We start from the raw sequence: 17,452 nt of genomic DNA, 5'->3' as shown, positions 1-17,452 counted from the left end.
TTGCTTTCCATTTTAGCTTTAGATTTTTTTTTACATTGGACAGCCAATGGCTCCTGTAATTTCAAGCTGAGATTGATAGAACTATGGAAATTACATGAACCACAATTATACTCTATCGAAGACCATCTATAGTCATACTTAATAGCTTGTCAACAGTGTATTGAAGACGTTTTAGTTTATTAAGGAAGCATGTGGTTTTTGGTGATTAGAAGGGGAAACAGGTGACAAGAGCCAATGTGATTAGGGAGGCTGTGAATATGGTAAAAAGAGGAAAAGGAATTAGGGGACAAAGAACATATATTGAAGATTTGTGATGTGAAAAGAATGAAGAATGGAAAAATGTAGAACCTTGTTTTTCCTTTAGTTAAATATTCAGTTGACATCTGTAGAATGACCTATATTTGTTGAAAGTTTGGTCTCATGTTCATTACATAAACACTTATCATTGAGTTTAATTAGAATTGTTAAGAATATTAGACATTCCTTTTCTACAATTTATTCAGGGACAACTGTATTATAAACTATACATCTCCAAATTCAATGCAATGTAAGTAAATATGCTAATTCAAGCTGACATTCTTAAATATCCCTTTATTAGTACAGATCCATCTGGGTTATTTCTGCACAACACACATGCACATTAACACAGGCACTCCAACACACACTCATACACACGAACATACCCAGAAACAAAAACACACTTACCCAAACATGACTAGAAACACACACTAACATACGCAGACAGCCATACGCACAAACGCAGACACCCATACGCACAAACCCAGACACACACACACACAGAGACCTAGACAACCATGTTGACATACGCAGACATGTTGATATACCCACACAGACATACAAACGTAGCATTTCCGTCTTGGTTTGCATGTGTACCCACACACAAACTGAGACAGACAAACATGCTAGCATACCCAGACACACAGACAAATCCAGGGAGACACACATACCCAAACACATGCAACTGTCTTCAGCTTGACTTCCATGCAGCTCATTGCAGCTCTACTTCCACAGGGTTACAAAATGTTAAGACCCTGCTCAACCCCACCTCCACTTTTTAAATAGGTCTCGCTGTGATCATACATGAAGACTGTTAGGAAATATAGCTGATTTTTCCATTAAATCTTTTGGAATAGAACAAAAAACTAATAGCCTTTCTATTGTACCCGCAAGAACTAAGAGCACTATACACTAGGGTAAACAAGGTTAATATGTTAGTCTATTAAAAGAAGAACAAACTAAAAATACAATAACAGAGCAGAGTGAACAGAAGCACTTCTTTCAGCAGTCATTACAACGCAAGTGGAGAAAATAGACATTTTATTGCCTCCTAGTAAGTGTCTATAGAATTGACATTTTATTTTACATCAAATCAATTTATAGCTTTGACTTTTAAATTTATTCAAGCCAAGTAAATTAACACACTCTGCATATGATTTCTTAATGATTCCTTTTCTTCTACTCAGAGTTTCATATGTAAATCTCTCTGCTCTGAATAATATTTGCATGCTAATAAATATACTTTAGGGAAGATTTATTTAATCCAAATAAATCATATTTTATACTTTTTTTAAAATGTGCAAGTTATATATTACATTATATATATATATATATATATATATATATATATATATATATATATGTGTGTGTGTGTGTATAAGTAACTGTATTGGCAAATCACAATTAGAATTATTAATTACCATACACACAAAATGGTCAATGATTAAGGTTGACAGCTATGGTTTCAGTAACTAATACCCTTACCTTAGAATCTGGTTTAACGTAGACCATTGCTGTCCAGCATTTATGTTGAGAGCTATACACCATTAAAGCCAATATCTAGTATAGTAAAAAACATGAGGTTTTCTTTAAATTGACTGTAATCCCTACAAAATACTTGGGCAACATTGACCCAGGGTAGGCAACATTTTTATGCAAACACTTTTCTTAGGCCTATACAGGTATATACAAGTAGAATACTACAGAGTCAATTAGTAGATTAATTAAAATAAACAAAAAATAAGCCTATTAATCATGTTTTTTCATGTGTAGATTTAATTACCAAAACACTATTAAATAGTACATCTAATACTGTTTAATTAATATAATTTAGTAAAATAATTTGGTGCCTATTAAATTGCTCTTACAAGTGTTTAAATAACATTCTTGTACAAATAATGTACCTATTGTACCAAACAAATTTAGCTTTGCCAATACATTATTTGGATGTCCTTAAAGACATATTACAATATTACTTCCCTCTATTTTCCTACTTTTAATAGAATATTCCACACTATTATCCTTGAGTGTTTTCTTTTTTTGAAAAATCTCATTGCCAATCCTTCCAATGCAAATGGGTGACCATTTATCAAGCCAAAAATTAAAAGCAAATTATGCAGACATTCGAAAAGGTGTTACAAAAAAATGACATTGAGTCTTTAAACTAGAAAAATTATACACTTGTACAAAATATTTTTCGAAATATATACTGTGATAATAGCTGAATGTTAGAAAACAGAATGTTCTGATACATAAATCATTATTTTGAATTCATGTATAATATAAAATATAACAAAAAAATAATGAGCCTATTTGGTGTCTATTATTACCCAAGTACAGTACATGAATTGTATTTCTATTTCTATTTATTGTAAAATGGAATGGAAAAAAATGAAGAACACCACCAGCGTTTCCTCTTTACCTTAAAATAATTCTATTGTTTTTCTAACAATATACTCATTTTTTTTTTTTTTTTTAGGAACAAAGACATGCCCAGATGGCTCAGTATCGACAAGATCACTCCTTAATTATGAGATCGCTGGTTCACATGACTGATGTGGCACGGGCGGGAATAATGTCTCCTAGTCAACTAACCACCATAAACCAATCTCAGCTCAGTGCTCAACTGGGACTCAATATCGGTGGCACCGTCATCCCACATACATCTCCTTCTCCACCTGCAAGCAAGTCGGCGACACCATCACCTTCTAGTTCCGTCAACGAAGAGGATGCTGATGAAACAAACAGAGTGAGTTTGGTAAATACATATTTAATTATGTAATATTCTTTTTTTAAGATATAGAAATGTGGAAAAGTAAGTTTACGGTATGACATGGCGATCTGTACATATAAGAGGAACACTGACTTTTCCACTGCATGGCCAAGGTAACATTTCATGTAGAAGATATGCATCCAGAGAATTTTTGAGAAACCATTTGGTAGATGACAGTAGTTGTTTCTTGTGGAGTAGGAGATCAGAAGTAGGCACACATTAAAAAACACATCCTACAAAGCAGAAAAGGAGTGAGTTTGATTAGCATCTTGTAACAATTCAGTGTGTTTACATTAGTGGTGTGTTTGAGCATGCTTGGGAAGTCTTGGCCATGGAGCTTCGTAAATAGAGCAGCTGTTCCAGAGGGGTTCCAGGTGGGGAAAACAGTGTTTAGTGTACTCTTACGTCTCTGCAGCTAGCCATACCTTCCCTACCCAGACTCTGCTCCGTTTAGGCATATTTCTTAAAAAAACAATTTTTCCCTTCTTTTGGTTGTTTTGTGCCATTCCCATGCAGTAGAAGTTCTGAAACTTCAATGTTAGTTAAGAATGAATTTTCAACTGTACCTTGCAGTCAATAAAACAAAGTCCAAAATCTCAATTTCATCCTGAATTAAAAATAGTTAAAGTTAAAGCATGTAATATTTTTTTTGGAAGTCACCTTCATTTGAAATGCTGTAAGTAGCAAAATTCATATGGTTACTGTTCCTCTTACATTAAGTCTTGAGCCTAAGAATATTTGGATGTTTTGATGAACAAATTTATTTTGATTATAATGGGATTTTAGCTTTTTAAATGTGTAGTATAAGCTTTAATGTTGGATGGCAAATACTATCACACATGTATTGCTGAATGAACGTGATTCATTTTTATATTGGAGGAACCTTTATTGGCATTGTGCTACTTAATCAAAAATAAATACATTTAACTGTTTTTAAATTACTTTGGTAGACAATCGGAGAGAAAAGAGCTGCACCAGACTCTGGCAAGAAACCAAAGACACCAAAGAAGAAGAAAAAGAAAGACCCCAATGAACCTCAGAAGCCGGTTTCTGCCTACGCTTTGTTTTTTAGAGACACACAAGCAGCAATCAAAGGCCAAAATCCCAATGCTACTTTTGGCGAGGTGTCGAAAATTGTGGCCTCAATGTGGGACGGTTTAGGAGAAGAACAAAAACAGGTAAACACATTGTCATTAATGACATTTATCATTATTAAAATTATAAAGTATTTCTGTAAACACTGAATGTTTTCATTAGACATCAATAAAATATGTTTCATGTACAAAAAAAGACCATTATTTTTAAAGACTAACAAATGTTCTGATTTCCTGGAAATTGTGCGCGTCATCTGAATACACCCAAGAGTCGACAGATTACTGTTCTGTAAATTCATTTTGAAATTCCATTAAAAATACAATAGAAATACAATAGAAGTTGTTTTCATCATTCAATATATATCACTATAGTATTTAACCCCTTAAGGACAATGGGCGGTCCCTAAACCCATTGAAAACAATGCATTTTGAGCCCGCGTACATGTACGGCCTTTGTCATTAAGGGGTTAAAGATGTTTATTGAAAACATTTCTTTACTACTGTTCCCCCTATTTTAGTAGAACTTTACGGCAATGTTTACATGGAAAATATTTTTTTTTTGATAATATTAAAACTTTCAAACACACTTGAACCTTTAACGTTTTTAGTTTCATTATTTCTGTGGTTTGAATGTTGCTAATGAAACTTGAAGGCAGTCTGTACAAGTTTTCCAAGGCATCTGCTTTCTACCAGACTTTCCGTGTTATGATTTAACGATGCTGATTTATAAAGGGGAAGTTTTGGCTCCGTGAAACAACTGGGTCCTTGTTGAATGGCAATTGTACAAAGACACACACACACACACACACACACACAAATTACTATTGAGGGCCAGAGTAAGTCACTCAGGGAGGCAGGCAAAATATAATCGCAGTCAATAGAAAAAAATAGACCACTGAAGTCTTATTCTAATGAAAAGGAGTCCAGATATTTAATGAACTGCACTGGCATAGATTAAACGATATACACGTCATATTTTTATCTAACTCAATATGTATTTTAAATTCCCATTGTACATTTTAAATTTTATGTTTCGTGAAACCAAACAAGTTTATTTAAGCTAATTTAAACAAAATAACCATTCATTTTTGGCTTTACATTATTAGAGGTTTTTAGCTGGGGCTACATAACTGCTTCAAAAGAGTACACTTTACATATATATAGGGATTAGTATAGAATGTAATCCAAAATAGTGTCATTGTGTGTTTCATAAACGTCCCTTAGTAATTCTCAGTGCACAATTTCCCATCAGAAATCATTTTAACGAATAAGGATCTTGTGTTTTTAAGGTATATAAAAGAAAAACAGAAGCTGCCAAGAAAGAATATCTGAAAGCTCTTGCAGCCTATAGAGCAAGTCTAGTGTCTAAGGTAAGTGTCAGTAGAACATTTCATATCTGAGATATAATTTCATATTTAATTGTGGAAATAAACTTCTTATTTTGGTCTTATTTTGAATGAGTGGCCACTGCCAGTTATACATTTCATTTGGGTTTTAAGGTTTTTTTGTAGTTTCAAGTAAGCCTTAATCAGTCCTTGGTCTTAGTAGTATAGACAGAAAACAAGCCTGAATCTGTGTCTAAGCTGTTGTCCCAAGTTTAATTTTGAAGTCAAGTAGTTAAAAACACAACTCTCATGCAAACGCTCCCTTTAGTGAATAGATTATTTTATGTTATAGTGGATAGGTGAGCAGGGCCGTTAAGAAAAAATAAATTTGATATCGACATTGTGACCGGCTGTATAAAATCCCATTACGTATGCATTCTTCTTGGCGAAACACTTTGTATATAAAAGTAAAGTAGCTACCATGCCCATGTAAGCTTGTTACAAATCAGTCCATTCCCACATCAAGGCCTTCAGTTAAAGCTCAAACAAATTTGAAGAAGCAATTAGGTACAGAGCTGGGCTACAAGAATGAGGAGTGGTTGTTTATTGTGTTTCTTCTTTAATCTGATTAGCAGATGTAATTTAGATAAAGAGTTTTATGAATAGCCTCTGCTGATGCAGAACTGTAGAAAAGACATTAGTGCACAAACAGATCTTAATGTCCTCCTAGGATCAGAGCTGCCTTGTTAAAAATTCAAGTTAATTCACACAAAGAGATCAGAAGTGCCTATTATTAATGAGGGGATTCTGGACAAAAACAAGTTAAAATTTCACAATCTTTGAGTAATCATCAGTTCCACCCAGATTTATTTATTTTACTTTGCTATATGTCTGCTTAAAATACATTAGTCACGGCCCGGACTTAAAGATCAAAAAAATAAATTAGTGGAGAGGTCACATCTCGGTTTACAATCTTGACCTCGAATTCGTACTAGTTTTGTGTAGCTTTCAAGTATTTTTTCTAGATTGTTTTATGGATTGGTATTGTAATACAAATGTCCAATTAGATTGCAGATTTATGTCACATTCTCACTAGACCTAGCATTTATATTGATACACAAAGTTTATGTTTAGCACAAAACAAGAAAAACCTCAAGGAAAGAGTTACATTTCTAAATAACTCACATCCAGTTAAAAACCCTTACATTAGCATGTTATGGTTAGGGGATCTCTAGTTGGAAGAAGTCACGTGAGCCAGACCTGTGATCTAAAGCTGTTCCTTGTGTTTCTGAAGGATGAGCCCGATTGGCACCTACATGGGCCGGCAAGCTGGTCCTGGGTCTTGCTCCAATCTTGACCTGTATACTACAATATTGGCCAACCAACATTTTCATTTGAATGCATGTCACTGTGACTCTTATTCTCAGAACTCTTATTCTATGACACAAAGTAAATCGCTACAACAAATTGTCTGCACAAAAGCATATAACTGTATTCAAGAATAGATTTTGTTAGATTAGTAGTGAAGACACATTGCTTTGTGTACATGACTTTAAAAGTGATTCTGAGTTATTAGGATTGCTTTAGTCTTATGTCTGCATATGGTAAGTGACATTGTCATTTTTTTAAACTAAATTCATTTAAAAAATCTGAGTTGTTAATGATTTTCTTTATTCCAATGCACTTTAGGCTGCGGCAGAATCTGCTGAAGCTCAGACAATACGCTCCGTCCAGCAAACATTGGCATCTACCAACTTGTCCTCCAGCCTGCTGCTCAACAATTCACTTTCCCAACATACATCTGTTTCAGTTGCTGCACAGAATCTCCAGCAATCTCTCCCAAGGGCGATTGCACCCAAACCTTTAAACATGAGGTTACCTTCAAGCCAGATTGTCACATCTGTTACTATTTCACCCAACATGCCAGGCAGCATGGGAACACCTTTGATGAGCTCCATGGGTGCACCAATGGTGGCCACACCACCCTCCTCTCAAGTGAGTCCATCCATGCAGACACAGCAGCATCAGCTTCAGCAGTTACAGCAACAACAGCTTCAACAAATGCAACAGCAGCAGCTCCACCAGCATCAAATGCACCAGCAGATCCAGCAACAGATGCAGCAGCAGCATTTTCAACATCACATGCAGCAGCAGCTGCAGCAACAACAGCAGCAGCAAATACAACAACAGCTTCAACACATACACTTACAGCAGATGCAGCAACAACAGTTGCAGCAGCAACAGATGCAGCAAATGCAGCATCAGTCTCAAATGTCTCCACAGCAACAATCTCCTGCTACTTCTCAGTCTGGGGTACCTACCCAAATAGCATCACCAATTCCCCATATTGGTAGCCCGCCCCCTGCATCTCAACACCACCAACCATTATTACAGTCCCAGACACAGACTCAAGTGTTATCTCAAGTCAGTATTTTCTAACCATCCGGTGGATTCATTGAAAAGTTATTTCATCTCTTTAAGGGAAGAAGTGTATGTTGTAAATTTGTCCGAGCAAGGTTATGCAGCCTGTGCATAATGGACCAAGGGATTCTCTTTAAGTGTCTATTAGATAGGCAATAAAGGACTACGATGTATCTGTGTATCATATTTTAGCATCTTGTAAATCCGCTCTCTGGAAAAGTAAAGAAAAGGTGACTTTTTTTTTTCCATGTGTTGCCTTTTTAATTTATTGGACATTTTCTTCCTAACATATGTGAAATGAGTGGTCTAATAAAGCCACCTGGAAATCACTAAAAACCATGGACCTTCTGCCCCATGTCGGATCCCCACTGTGCTTTCGAGGATGCATTGTAAGCATTTGAAACTCTCAGACTTCTAATATGTTTGTTACTACCTGTAAAGTGATAAAGTCACAATCATGCAAGTGCATTTGTAAAACATATGTAGTTAATGGCATTTTTGTCATATGGTATAATGTAAATCAAGGATGTTTGCCAAAGTTTTTTTTTTTTTTTCCCTTTCTCTGAATTTTTTTTGTATGTCTATGCTTAAAAAGAAACCTGGCTCATTAGCTACCAAATTTTAAGTTTCCAATACACTGTAACAGTATGTTGATTGGTTCTGTGTCCCCGACATATACATTCTGCATAGATAAAAATGTGAATGTGTTTAAGTGACACATTTCTTAATGTTTAAGTGACACATTTCTTATTAAAATAATGTATTTTTCAAAAGGGAAATGCACTTAATATGATAAGATATTGTACAGATACTATTACTGCTACAAGTACTGTACTACCAGTAGAATATTTAAAAAAGGTACCCTGAGTAAGGTGTATATATTTTCTTTGAGTTGTTATTTTAACTAATAATTTGTTGTAAAAGGTTTTCATAAACAAGGCTTTAATGTAACACTGTTACAGATTCATTAATTGCTACATCGCTTCTTGTGTTTTTAAGCTGTTTTATACTTTTTTATGAGTTCCGATAGCAGCAGTTAAGTTGTTTGTATTTTTGCTTAACTGAAAAAAATTGCTTTTATCTTGCGATAGAATAAACATGTTTCTGTAATGCTGTGTATGGTAGTTTGTTTTAGAAAATCAACTCATTAACGTTTTTTTGCCCTGTTCTAATTTATCCGTTCTTTATTTGTACATCAATCTAATTTAGCCCTAGGCAGCATCAATATGACATTTCTAATTAAAGGGCTGTTGGAGGTATGGGGGAGATTTTTATGGGTCAAGCAAAATAGGACCCTATATTTTATACAATTAAACCTATTTTAGAATCCACCTTTGAACCCCAGCTATCACATTTGGTGGTATTTGTTTAATGTTCCACATTTAAATTATTTTTATTAGTATTTTACAGTTCTGACACCCCTCAAAAGGCATAGCCAGGGCACCTCATCTATATGTTCTTTTATGAGGGATGGTGGGCTAAAATATTGCAATGGAATCCTACTGTCACTCTATGTTGAAACAGTTGGTGGACTTTATCTGGATTATTTTAGCAAGCGAGCTTCTACTGTAAAATGTTATCAATTAAAGCCATTATATTCTACAGTTGTGTACAGTAGAGTTAGATTACTTACAAATTACCAGTTCCTTCATGAAGTTAATATAACAAATCTTGGAGTCACGCAGCATCCCACATTTATTTTTTATATTGACTCGTAAAGAAAAAACATTAATATGTTGTCATCAGTACCAATCCTTACATTTAAATATAACTTGAAGCTTGGGATGTCCTCTTGACATTACACAACGCTACATACTGTATGGGTTAAAAAGAGTAATTCATGCTAAATTATTATTTACAACCAATCTTGCCATGAATCCAATGTAAGAGTACAAGGATGGGGGCCATCGTTTTGGCATCATGCAGAACCCCCCCCCCACCACACACACACACATTATCTTAATCTGACACCTTGAACAAATTAAGAAGAACCATTCTGTTGGTATCACTAATCACTGTGTTTTCACTAGACTACCGACATTTCCACACTCGGCACTGCTCCATAATTCACACTGGGCGGTTTGCTAGAGGCAAATGTTCCACTCATCAGTTGATGAAAATCCATGTTACATCTTTAGTCATTCCGGATTAAATATTAACCAGCGGCTCAGCTGTATTTTGTTACTTTGTATCAACTGTTAGGCTACAGCTTTACCAAAGCCCAGACGTCGAAGGTGTTGTACACACGATGTTTTATGTGACATGACAGGTACCTGGTTGCTCAGGAATAGTCAGAGGGATAATGTCAGATCTGTTTGTTCTTGTTTACATTTCAGAACAAAGTAGATTCATTTATTGCCATGTCTCGCTCCCCTCTTCCTGCAGCTCCGTATGTGTTACGGACACAATTCCCCTGTTGTCTTGCAAGATTAATTACAGCATCTGTCCTGTCACAAGCCATAATGAAGAGGTCTTGATAAAAATTGCAAATTACTGTTGGCAACAATCTTAAACTGCTTATGATAAAATGAAAATTAAAAACAGCAAACTAGAAAGCCTGACCAGAATCGTAATTTAGAAACAATGACATCATCTGAGACTTTTGTCCAGAGACCAAATTAAAAGGGAAAAAAAAATATCTGGAAAGGGAACAGTTACTGTTGTAATAGAGAATGGGTGTAATGTTGTAGTTTATAAATAATGAATTTGTAAAGTAATATTTAATGAGTACATTGTTGTTATTTACGTATAGGTATTGAGTGGTTACACACAAGTATTTTTGGTTTGCACAAACCACCATTGTTAGAAATGATTTGGTCCGGTACATAAAATATGAAAGCAGACCTTTATATAAAAAAAGTAAATGCCACTATATGTTAGGACTGCCGTTAGTGAATATTTAATGCTCATTATGTACAAGATCATTAACACGGAACTTATGGCGGGTTACGTATCAAGGGATTCAGCACAATTTCTTAGTACATTATTAAGATTACCTACTTTCTGGAGCTCTAGAAAGACCCATGGATAATGTTAAATTCTGCTGAAGATTCTTCCCATAAGAGTTTGCCATCTGTAGGAGCAACGGACTTCTCTCTGCCCATCTGGCCACCATTGACCCTATAACCTGCACATGGAAGACAAGTGCTGGAACCCAACTATCCGTATGCAGGTCACGTTGCTGAACATCTACTGTATGTGTCAATTACAAGCCGCATTTCATTAGGAGTCTCCCAAAACATGAGTCTATAACCCTATTATCCACCAGAGGTGAATTAAAACCCAAAGTGGTTGTTTTGCATTTCAGCTAATCAGCTAGCCCAATACGCACACAAAAATTAGTTCTAGATTATACATTCTTGACCTTCTTTTTGACCAGAGGGTCAGGGGCTTAGATGCAATGTAAAGAAGTTATACTTTACTGAAAGGACTGTAGATGAATTCATTCCCTGATGTTAACCAAACATGCATGGGATAAGCATATGGTACGTGAATCCTGATAACAACACCAAGGAATGATTAAGGTCTGAGTCTTTACAGCAGGAAAAATGATGTTTCCTTGTAAGACCTTTATGATACCTTTAAATAGGCCAACATATTGAATAAGTTACAGATTCCCATTCTCCTTCAAAGCCTTTTTTTAGATTCCCTTCTTTGAATATCATCATTTTATTCTTTGAATATACATTGTCATATTAACAGTTTATCACAAGCTTTTTCAACACACTGTGTAATAAACAAACACTATGTGGCTTGGATAAAGAAAAAAGCCATTGAATTAAACAATGTAAAACGCAAGTACCTTTTACCCTCTTGTTTTGCACCTGCCGTTCCTTGAATGACCACCTGGAATGAGTTGCAACTAGATCTTTAAACAATGGCTCGACTTGAATGTTCTTATTTACATGTGTTATAGGCTAACATACACTTCCACAAGTTGTTGCAATACAAGAACATGAAAAATACATGAAAAAAAACAAATGTTATTTTTTATTCTAGATTTTTTTTAAAGATAGAAATCTTAAGTGGGAATGTTTTATCTTCAAGCAGTCAGTGCCGGTGTGACTGTGCTACTTAACTGATTTTATAAATCCACGATTTTAACACCTTTAATTAAGCACTTTAGAATTATTTGTCATGAATTATGGCAAAGTCTGTTTAATTAGTGTTTTAAAAATGTCCTCAAATATAAACTGTTCAATTTAAATGTCATGGTTTAAATTAAGCAAGAGAAATCCCCGCACGCCTACCGTACACAGGAATATTTATCACTCCTGCCCTACTGGGCTTTAGATAATGTCAAATTCGAGCTTACTTAATGCCATTCTTAACACTGTATTTAGGAAAGTGGTATGCAAATTCATCATACAACTATAAATACATATATACATATGACAAGGAAATGTTAAAACAAAGAAAGTTAAATTAAAAAGAAAGGTATACATGAGCAATAACTACATTACACACCATATACTGGTATTAACGCCTGGGGGCCAATTGTAAAAACAATATTATTCATATGGTATTGTGGTTAATTAAATATATAATTAGTGTAAAATTATATATATATATATATATATATATATATATACACACAAACACATAGCAACAATACCTTACTTATTAGATAATATAATTTAGATGACATATTATGTACATTTAACCTGTTCCCTATTACATCGTTTTCTAATTGGGGGTATGGTTTTCCTGCTGTATTAAATGAGCAATGTTTTTAATAACCCTCACATGGTGGGAACATGACATACTACGGACATTTCTCCGGTTAAAATAATGCTTTTGACTAATTAAATGTTTTGTTGTTTTTTTTTGTCGTTTCCCCGATCACTTGAATTAGCTGCCTGCGTCTTAACCTCTTCACTACATGAGGCTCGGACCTGGTTCTAACCTTCCCCTGCCTCCCTTTGTTTGGCTTTTGTGTTAGAACAGCTGTTGTTATCATTTTTTTGGTCAGCTGTGGTTGCTGGAGGCCAAACAGGACCAGATGGTGTTTTGCTATGCATGAATGGAGAGTTAGGAGACTTTGGATTGAATAGGCTAAATCTGAATGGTGTCTATACACCACCTGCCCCCCTACGCTGCAGCATTAAACATCGTGCTACCATGATCTGCCCGAGACCTACTAGAATGAGATGGGAAAATAAGAGCGAGCCGTTGGATTCTGTACATATTTATTGATCTTCTGCGCACTAACAGCATAATGCAGTACACAGTCAATTTGAGCTAATTGGAAATGACACAGCATGTATATGTAATCTATCACGGCAGTCTCTCGGTGCAGTTCATAGGCCTCGCTGCCATAGAAACACACAATCAGTAATGGCATACATTAGAGGTGCTAAGCAGACACCAGTATAATGGGATCATTTTACGCTTTGTATTTTTTTTTACAAAGTATGCTTGTAGGATGAGTAATATGAACTGGAAAGGAATGCTCGCTCTCTATTTTAGCTGTGCAAATACGGAAATATATGAATGCACCTGAATACATACGTGTTTGCGTTTATTTATAGATGGAGAAATAAGACTAATATTGATTGAATGATGTAATAGGTTTTGACATCGGGAACACATTGCCCAGTACATAAATTTAAATATACTGGTCACAAGATGGCATATTGTGTATTACACCTTTTTACTGTTAAAATAATATTTTTAAAATAATGTTTAAATCAGATTCTCAGTTTATGTATTACTATTATTATTATTATTATTCATAATAATAAATGTATTATTTATGATTATTATTATTATTTATTATTATTATGTACATTTTATTATTTCATGGGGGTATTCCAGCTTTGGGGCTATGGCCTTCCCAGACCTGCTGCCCTGTGCTAATAAGGCTTCTCGTGCACCACTGATTAATGGGCCATTTATTCTAACCATAATGCTTTGAGCCTTGAATTGCATTTTACAAAGATGTCAAATTAAAACAGCTTTCGGAAAAATTGTGTTAAACCTGTCACTAAACATAAACTTGACATTAACCAGTAGAGCTTAAGATTTGCTTGTATGTTATGGTAACATTTCTAGCAAATATGGTTCTTTTTGAACCTCCCCCTATATTTGTACCACAAATGAAATGTGTTACATAGATGTTGCGAAATAAGCAGCCAATCAGGAATTGGTCAAAGACATTCTGGGATACATAGTCTTTTCAGCAGAAGAAGTGGAATTTTAGAGCAAATAAAGATACTAGGTTTAAAGACAATCTGTTGACTGTAGAACTTTTGGGGTCAAAAACTCAATGTCACATGACCTATGACTTGTGCTTTTGATCCCCAAACAATGACTTATTATTTAGATAACAAAAGCTCCTTACTGGTGGAGCAGGAAAACCCTGCTCAAGATCAAGATGGTGTGCTACCCTTATAATTGACATTTTCAGGGACCCTTTGGATTGTCATCAAGCAAAAACCTTGCTAAGAGTAAAAGATACTGCTGGACGACAGTGCCTCTTACTCACCCGAGCATTTAACAAAACATTATGGTTGATGAGTATAAAGGCTATTACTGTTCTCTAATAAGGTCCCTGATTATGGTTGATGCCAACAATATGCAGTAAGGCACTTTTGATTAGGCCACTTTTTTGGCCATTCAAGTTCCACTCCATTGACATGTATACAAATGTCTCACCATTCTCACATTGGGCCCCATTAATTAAGTTCTACATGCTTTAGGGAATGTTCTGCTTCTTTGTGCTTATTTTGTAATGCACCCGTTCCCCACAAGGTTGCTATGTTTAAATCTTACACAATTACTGGATCATCAATATAAATGCACTATTTGTAGGGAACCCAAGAATACACATTGTCCATTCGTTTATGTTATATGATACCGCTGTCCCTTTGTTGCCTTTATACAAATGTAAAGAATTTCGTTCCACAATAAGGTTAATTGTACCATCAGCCTTTTTAAAACACGCATGGGGAACATACCATATGGTGTTTTACTTTATTATTCAACAACAATAGGCTTTGTCATGATGTATCTCAATGAAAAGTCACAGAACAATTTATTAACTCACATTCAAGCCCTTTTTAGATAAATGATTTATTTTCTAAATAGTTCACACTGCTTTGCAGCTGAAATTGAAAATGGTCACATAGTTTTTCAGAAAGACATATAAAACATATATTTTATTTCGAGCTGTCATGACATTTGATGGAAGGCAGAGAGTTTACCTATAATGGACTTAATCTGTCACCCTGGACCTTTTTTGGGTTGATATACTACAAAACCTGGCTCAGCCAACAGTCAATAAAATCTTTGCCTTGGATAGAGATTGCTGAAAGAAATATGTTCTTTTGACATTTTAAAGTACATTTTACCTTGATTGAATCTATTTTAACATCATGTTTGGACACTGAAGAGTTGGTCAGAATGTTTTCGTTAATTTTTTTTTTGTATTTTATTTCCTGGAACTTCTAAAAAGATTGTGTCTTCGTAATTAGATCTGTAACGTTCCCAGAAATTAATCTATATGACATGCAATCATTTTCATATATTGTCATTTTTGTAATAACAGTGTTCAACTAAATTAAAAATGAAGCAAAAAAAAAGAAAGACTCCTCCTTTGGATCCAATGTAATGTGAAAATGAAATATTATTTGGATTAAGATAAAATTATGCTCAATAACCCAACATTTGACAAGCCATGTTTCCACTACCACCTCTCATGGACTGTTGGTCAAAAGTCTTAATGGCAAAATATAAATTCAACTGGAAAAAACTTTAAAGGGGCAAATTACATGACATTACAGCTATTCCAAGTGGAAAATTATCATAATGTTGGTTATTAAAGCACAGTCCGTCCCCGATTAAACTAGTCTCACCCTGTGTGTATCAACTAGAACCTTGATCAAGGCCCTCCGTTGACACCATATTTTAAAGCACTCATGATTGCTAAAGTTGGTGTTGGTAAAGCTATACAGGTTATAATATAGGGTGACCACATCGGCCATGTTTTCCATATAATTTGTACATATTACTGACCAGTCCAGATAAAATGCTGCCCTGCAGTATGGGGGGGGGGGTGTATAGACTTATGGAAGAGAACCAATTAGTCAGTTATACATCCCCCATGTGTCCTGAAAAACCTGATGTAGTCACCCTATTATAATATGCAAAATACAATGCCACCAAAATACGCCACCAAATATGTCATTTTATGATGATGTTTATAAAAGGTTTTAGATAAATCAACAAAAATACAATGTATCAACAATTATGTTTTACATGCCATTACACCTATCAGTTAACACACCAATGTTCCCAAAATAAAGATATATGGTCTTAAATTTGGTCCTCAATTGCCACAATTTGTCCAGAGTTTGTGGATTTTTAAAATGAACGTAACGCCTTTTAGTTACAGTTAAGGAGAATAGGTTATCACTACTGCACAACACAAAATATATATTTATGTTACGGGTTTTTTTTTGGTTGTCTTTATGCAATGCGTAAATATGAGTCTGGCACCATTGGTATAAATCAACCTCATTTCTCACCGATTTCTGAACAGCTCTCGTTTTATTTTTTCATAAACATAGTTTATAGAGGGTCATTTTAAGTTCAGCGAACAGACACCATATTAAATTGTCAGCTATGGGGAATTTTGAAAATTTCATTGTAGCTTAGTCCTTTATTCATTCTTTAACTGCCAAGGGATTTTTTTCTACAATAACTTGTTTTTTTCCCCTATGATTGTATAGATGACTTCAGCAAGAATCTGGTTTAATAACAGAATCGCTTAATTGTACCAGTTTGAAACATGTGTATCTGAATCGGAACAATTTATAATCGACAGCATATCTATCACCTTGTTATGTATGTTCTTTAACATAATCTGATTGATGGACCAATGAACTAGAATCTCTCGGGTAGTCAGATGTTGAGGGCTTTATGATTTTAGCACAGTAGGTCCTACAAATGCTTTATCTGTGTTATTGTTTAATTCTCAATAACATGTATGAAAATGTCATTCCTTTCTCATGGCGGCTTTCACTGTGCCATGAGAACTTTCAAGGACAGCTCTTTTTAAATTCAGTGTTTAAGTGAAAGGAGAATTAAGTAGCGGGTCAGGAACTCATAACTAGAAGAGATGCTTTCTTTATTGTGATTTGAGGTTTGATTTTGAAATGAAAAACAGAGTAAACATGCCCTGTTGGATTTATCTAATGTGTGCTTGCCCTAGTCACAATGTGATGTTTTAAAGATCTTCTTGGTCAACCACAGGTGAACCATTAAATTGAGCTTCTGTGAGATACAGCGTTGGGCACATTTGAGGGGTGAGGACCTCTGATATATGCCCTTTCCTATTTTGATTATCACAGGAAAGGACGTACTGCTGTCAGAGTAAATATGTTATTTATTCATTGTCATCGAATAACAATAGCCCTTTCTCTCTTACACATGATTTTCTGACAATGATACCTTAATACTATGAAACAAGGAATTTGTAGTTTATCATTTTGAATAATAATAAGTATAGACCAATTTATTTTTTCCTACAATTTTAACAC

The 17,452-nt window shown here is 34.8% G+C and overlaps 1 protein-coding gene across 2 annotated transcripts in view; it reads left to right on the top strand.

Annotated features, from left to right (window-relative positions):
• Positions 1 to 8,607, top strand: part of TOX3 (TOX high mobility group box family member 3) — a 57,365-nt gene extending 48,758 nt beyond the window's left edge. The window contains exons 5-8 of one of the 2 annotated variants that reach the window (XM_053449827.1): positions 2,777 to 3,055; positions 4,021 to 4,248; positions 5,454 to 5,534; positions 7,179 to 8,607. In XM_053449827.1, the coding sequence (XP_053305802.1) occupies positions 2,777 to 3,055; positions 4,021 to 4,248; positions 5,454 to 5,534; positions 7,179 to 7,928 (1,338 nt within the window). In that variant the 3' untranslated portion in view covers positions 7,929 to 8,607. The remainder of the gene's footprint in view (positions 1 to 2,776; positions 3,056 to 4,020; positions 4,249 to 5,453; positions 5,535 to 7,178) is intronic. The other variant, XM_053449828.1, reaches the window with a different exon arrangement.
• The last annotated feature ends 8,845 nt before the right edge of the window (positions 8,608 to 17,452 follow it).

The sequence above is a fragment of the Spea bombifrons genome, chromosome 10, assembly GCF_027358695.1.
Source record: "Spea bombifrons isolate aSpeBom1 chromosome 10, aSpeBom1.2.pri, whole genome shotgun sequence".
Taxonomy (NCBI): Eukaryota; Metazoa; Chordata; class Amphibia; order Anura; family Pelobatidae; genus Spea; species Spea bombifrons.
This window is presented reverse-complemented; position numbering and strand designations above follow the sequence as displayed.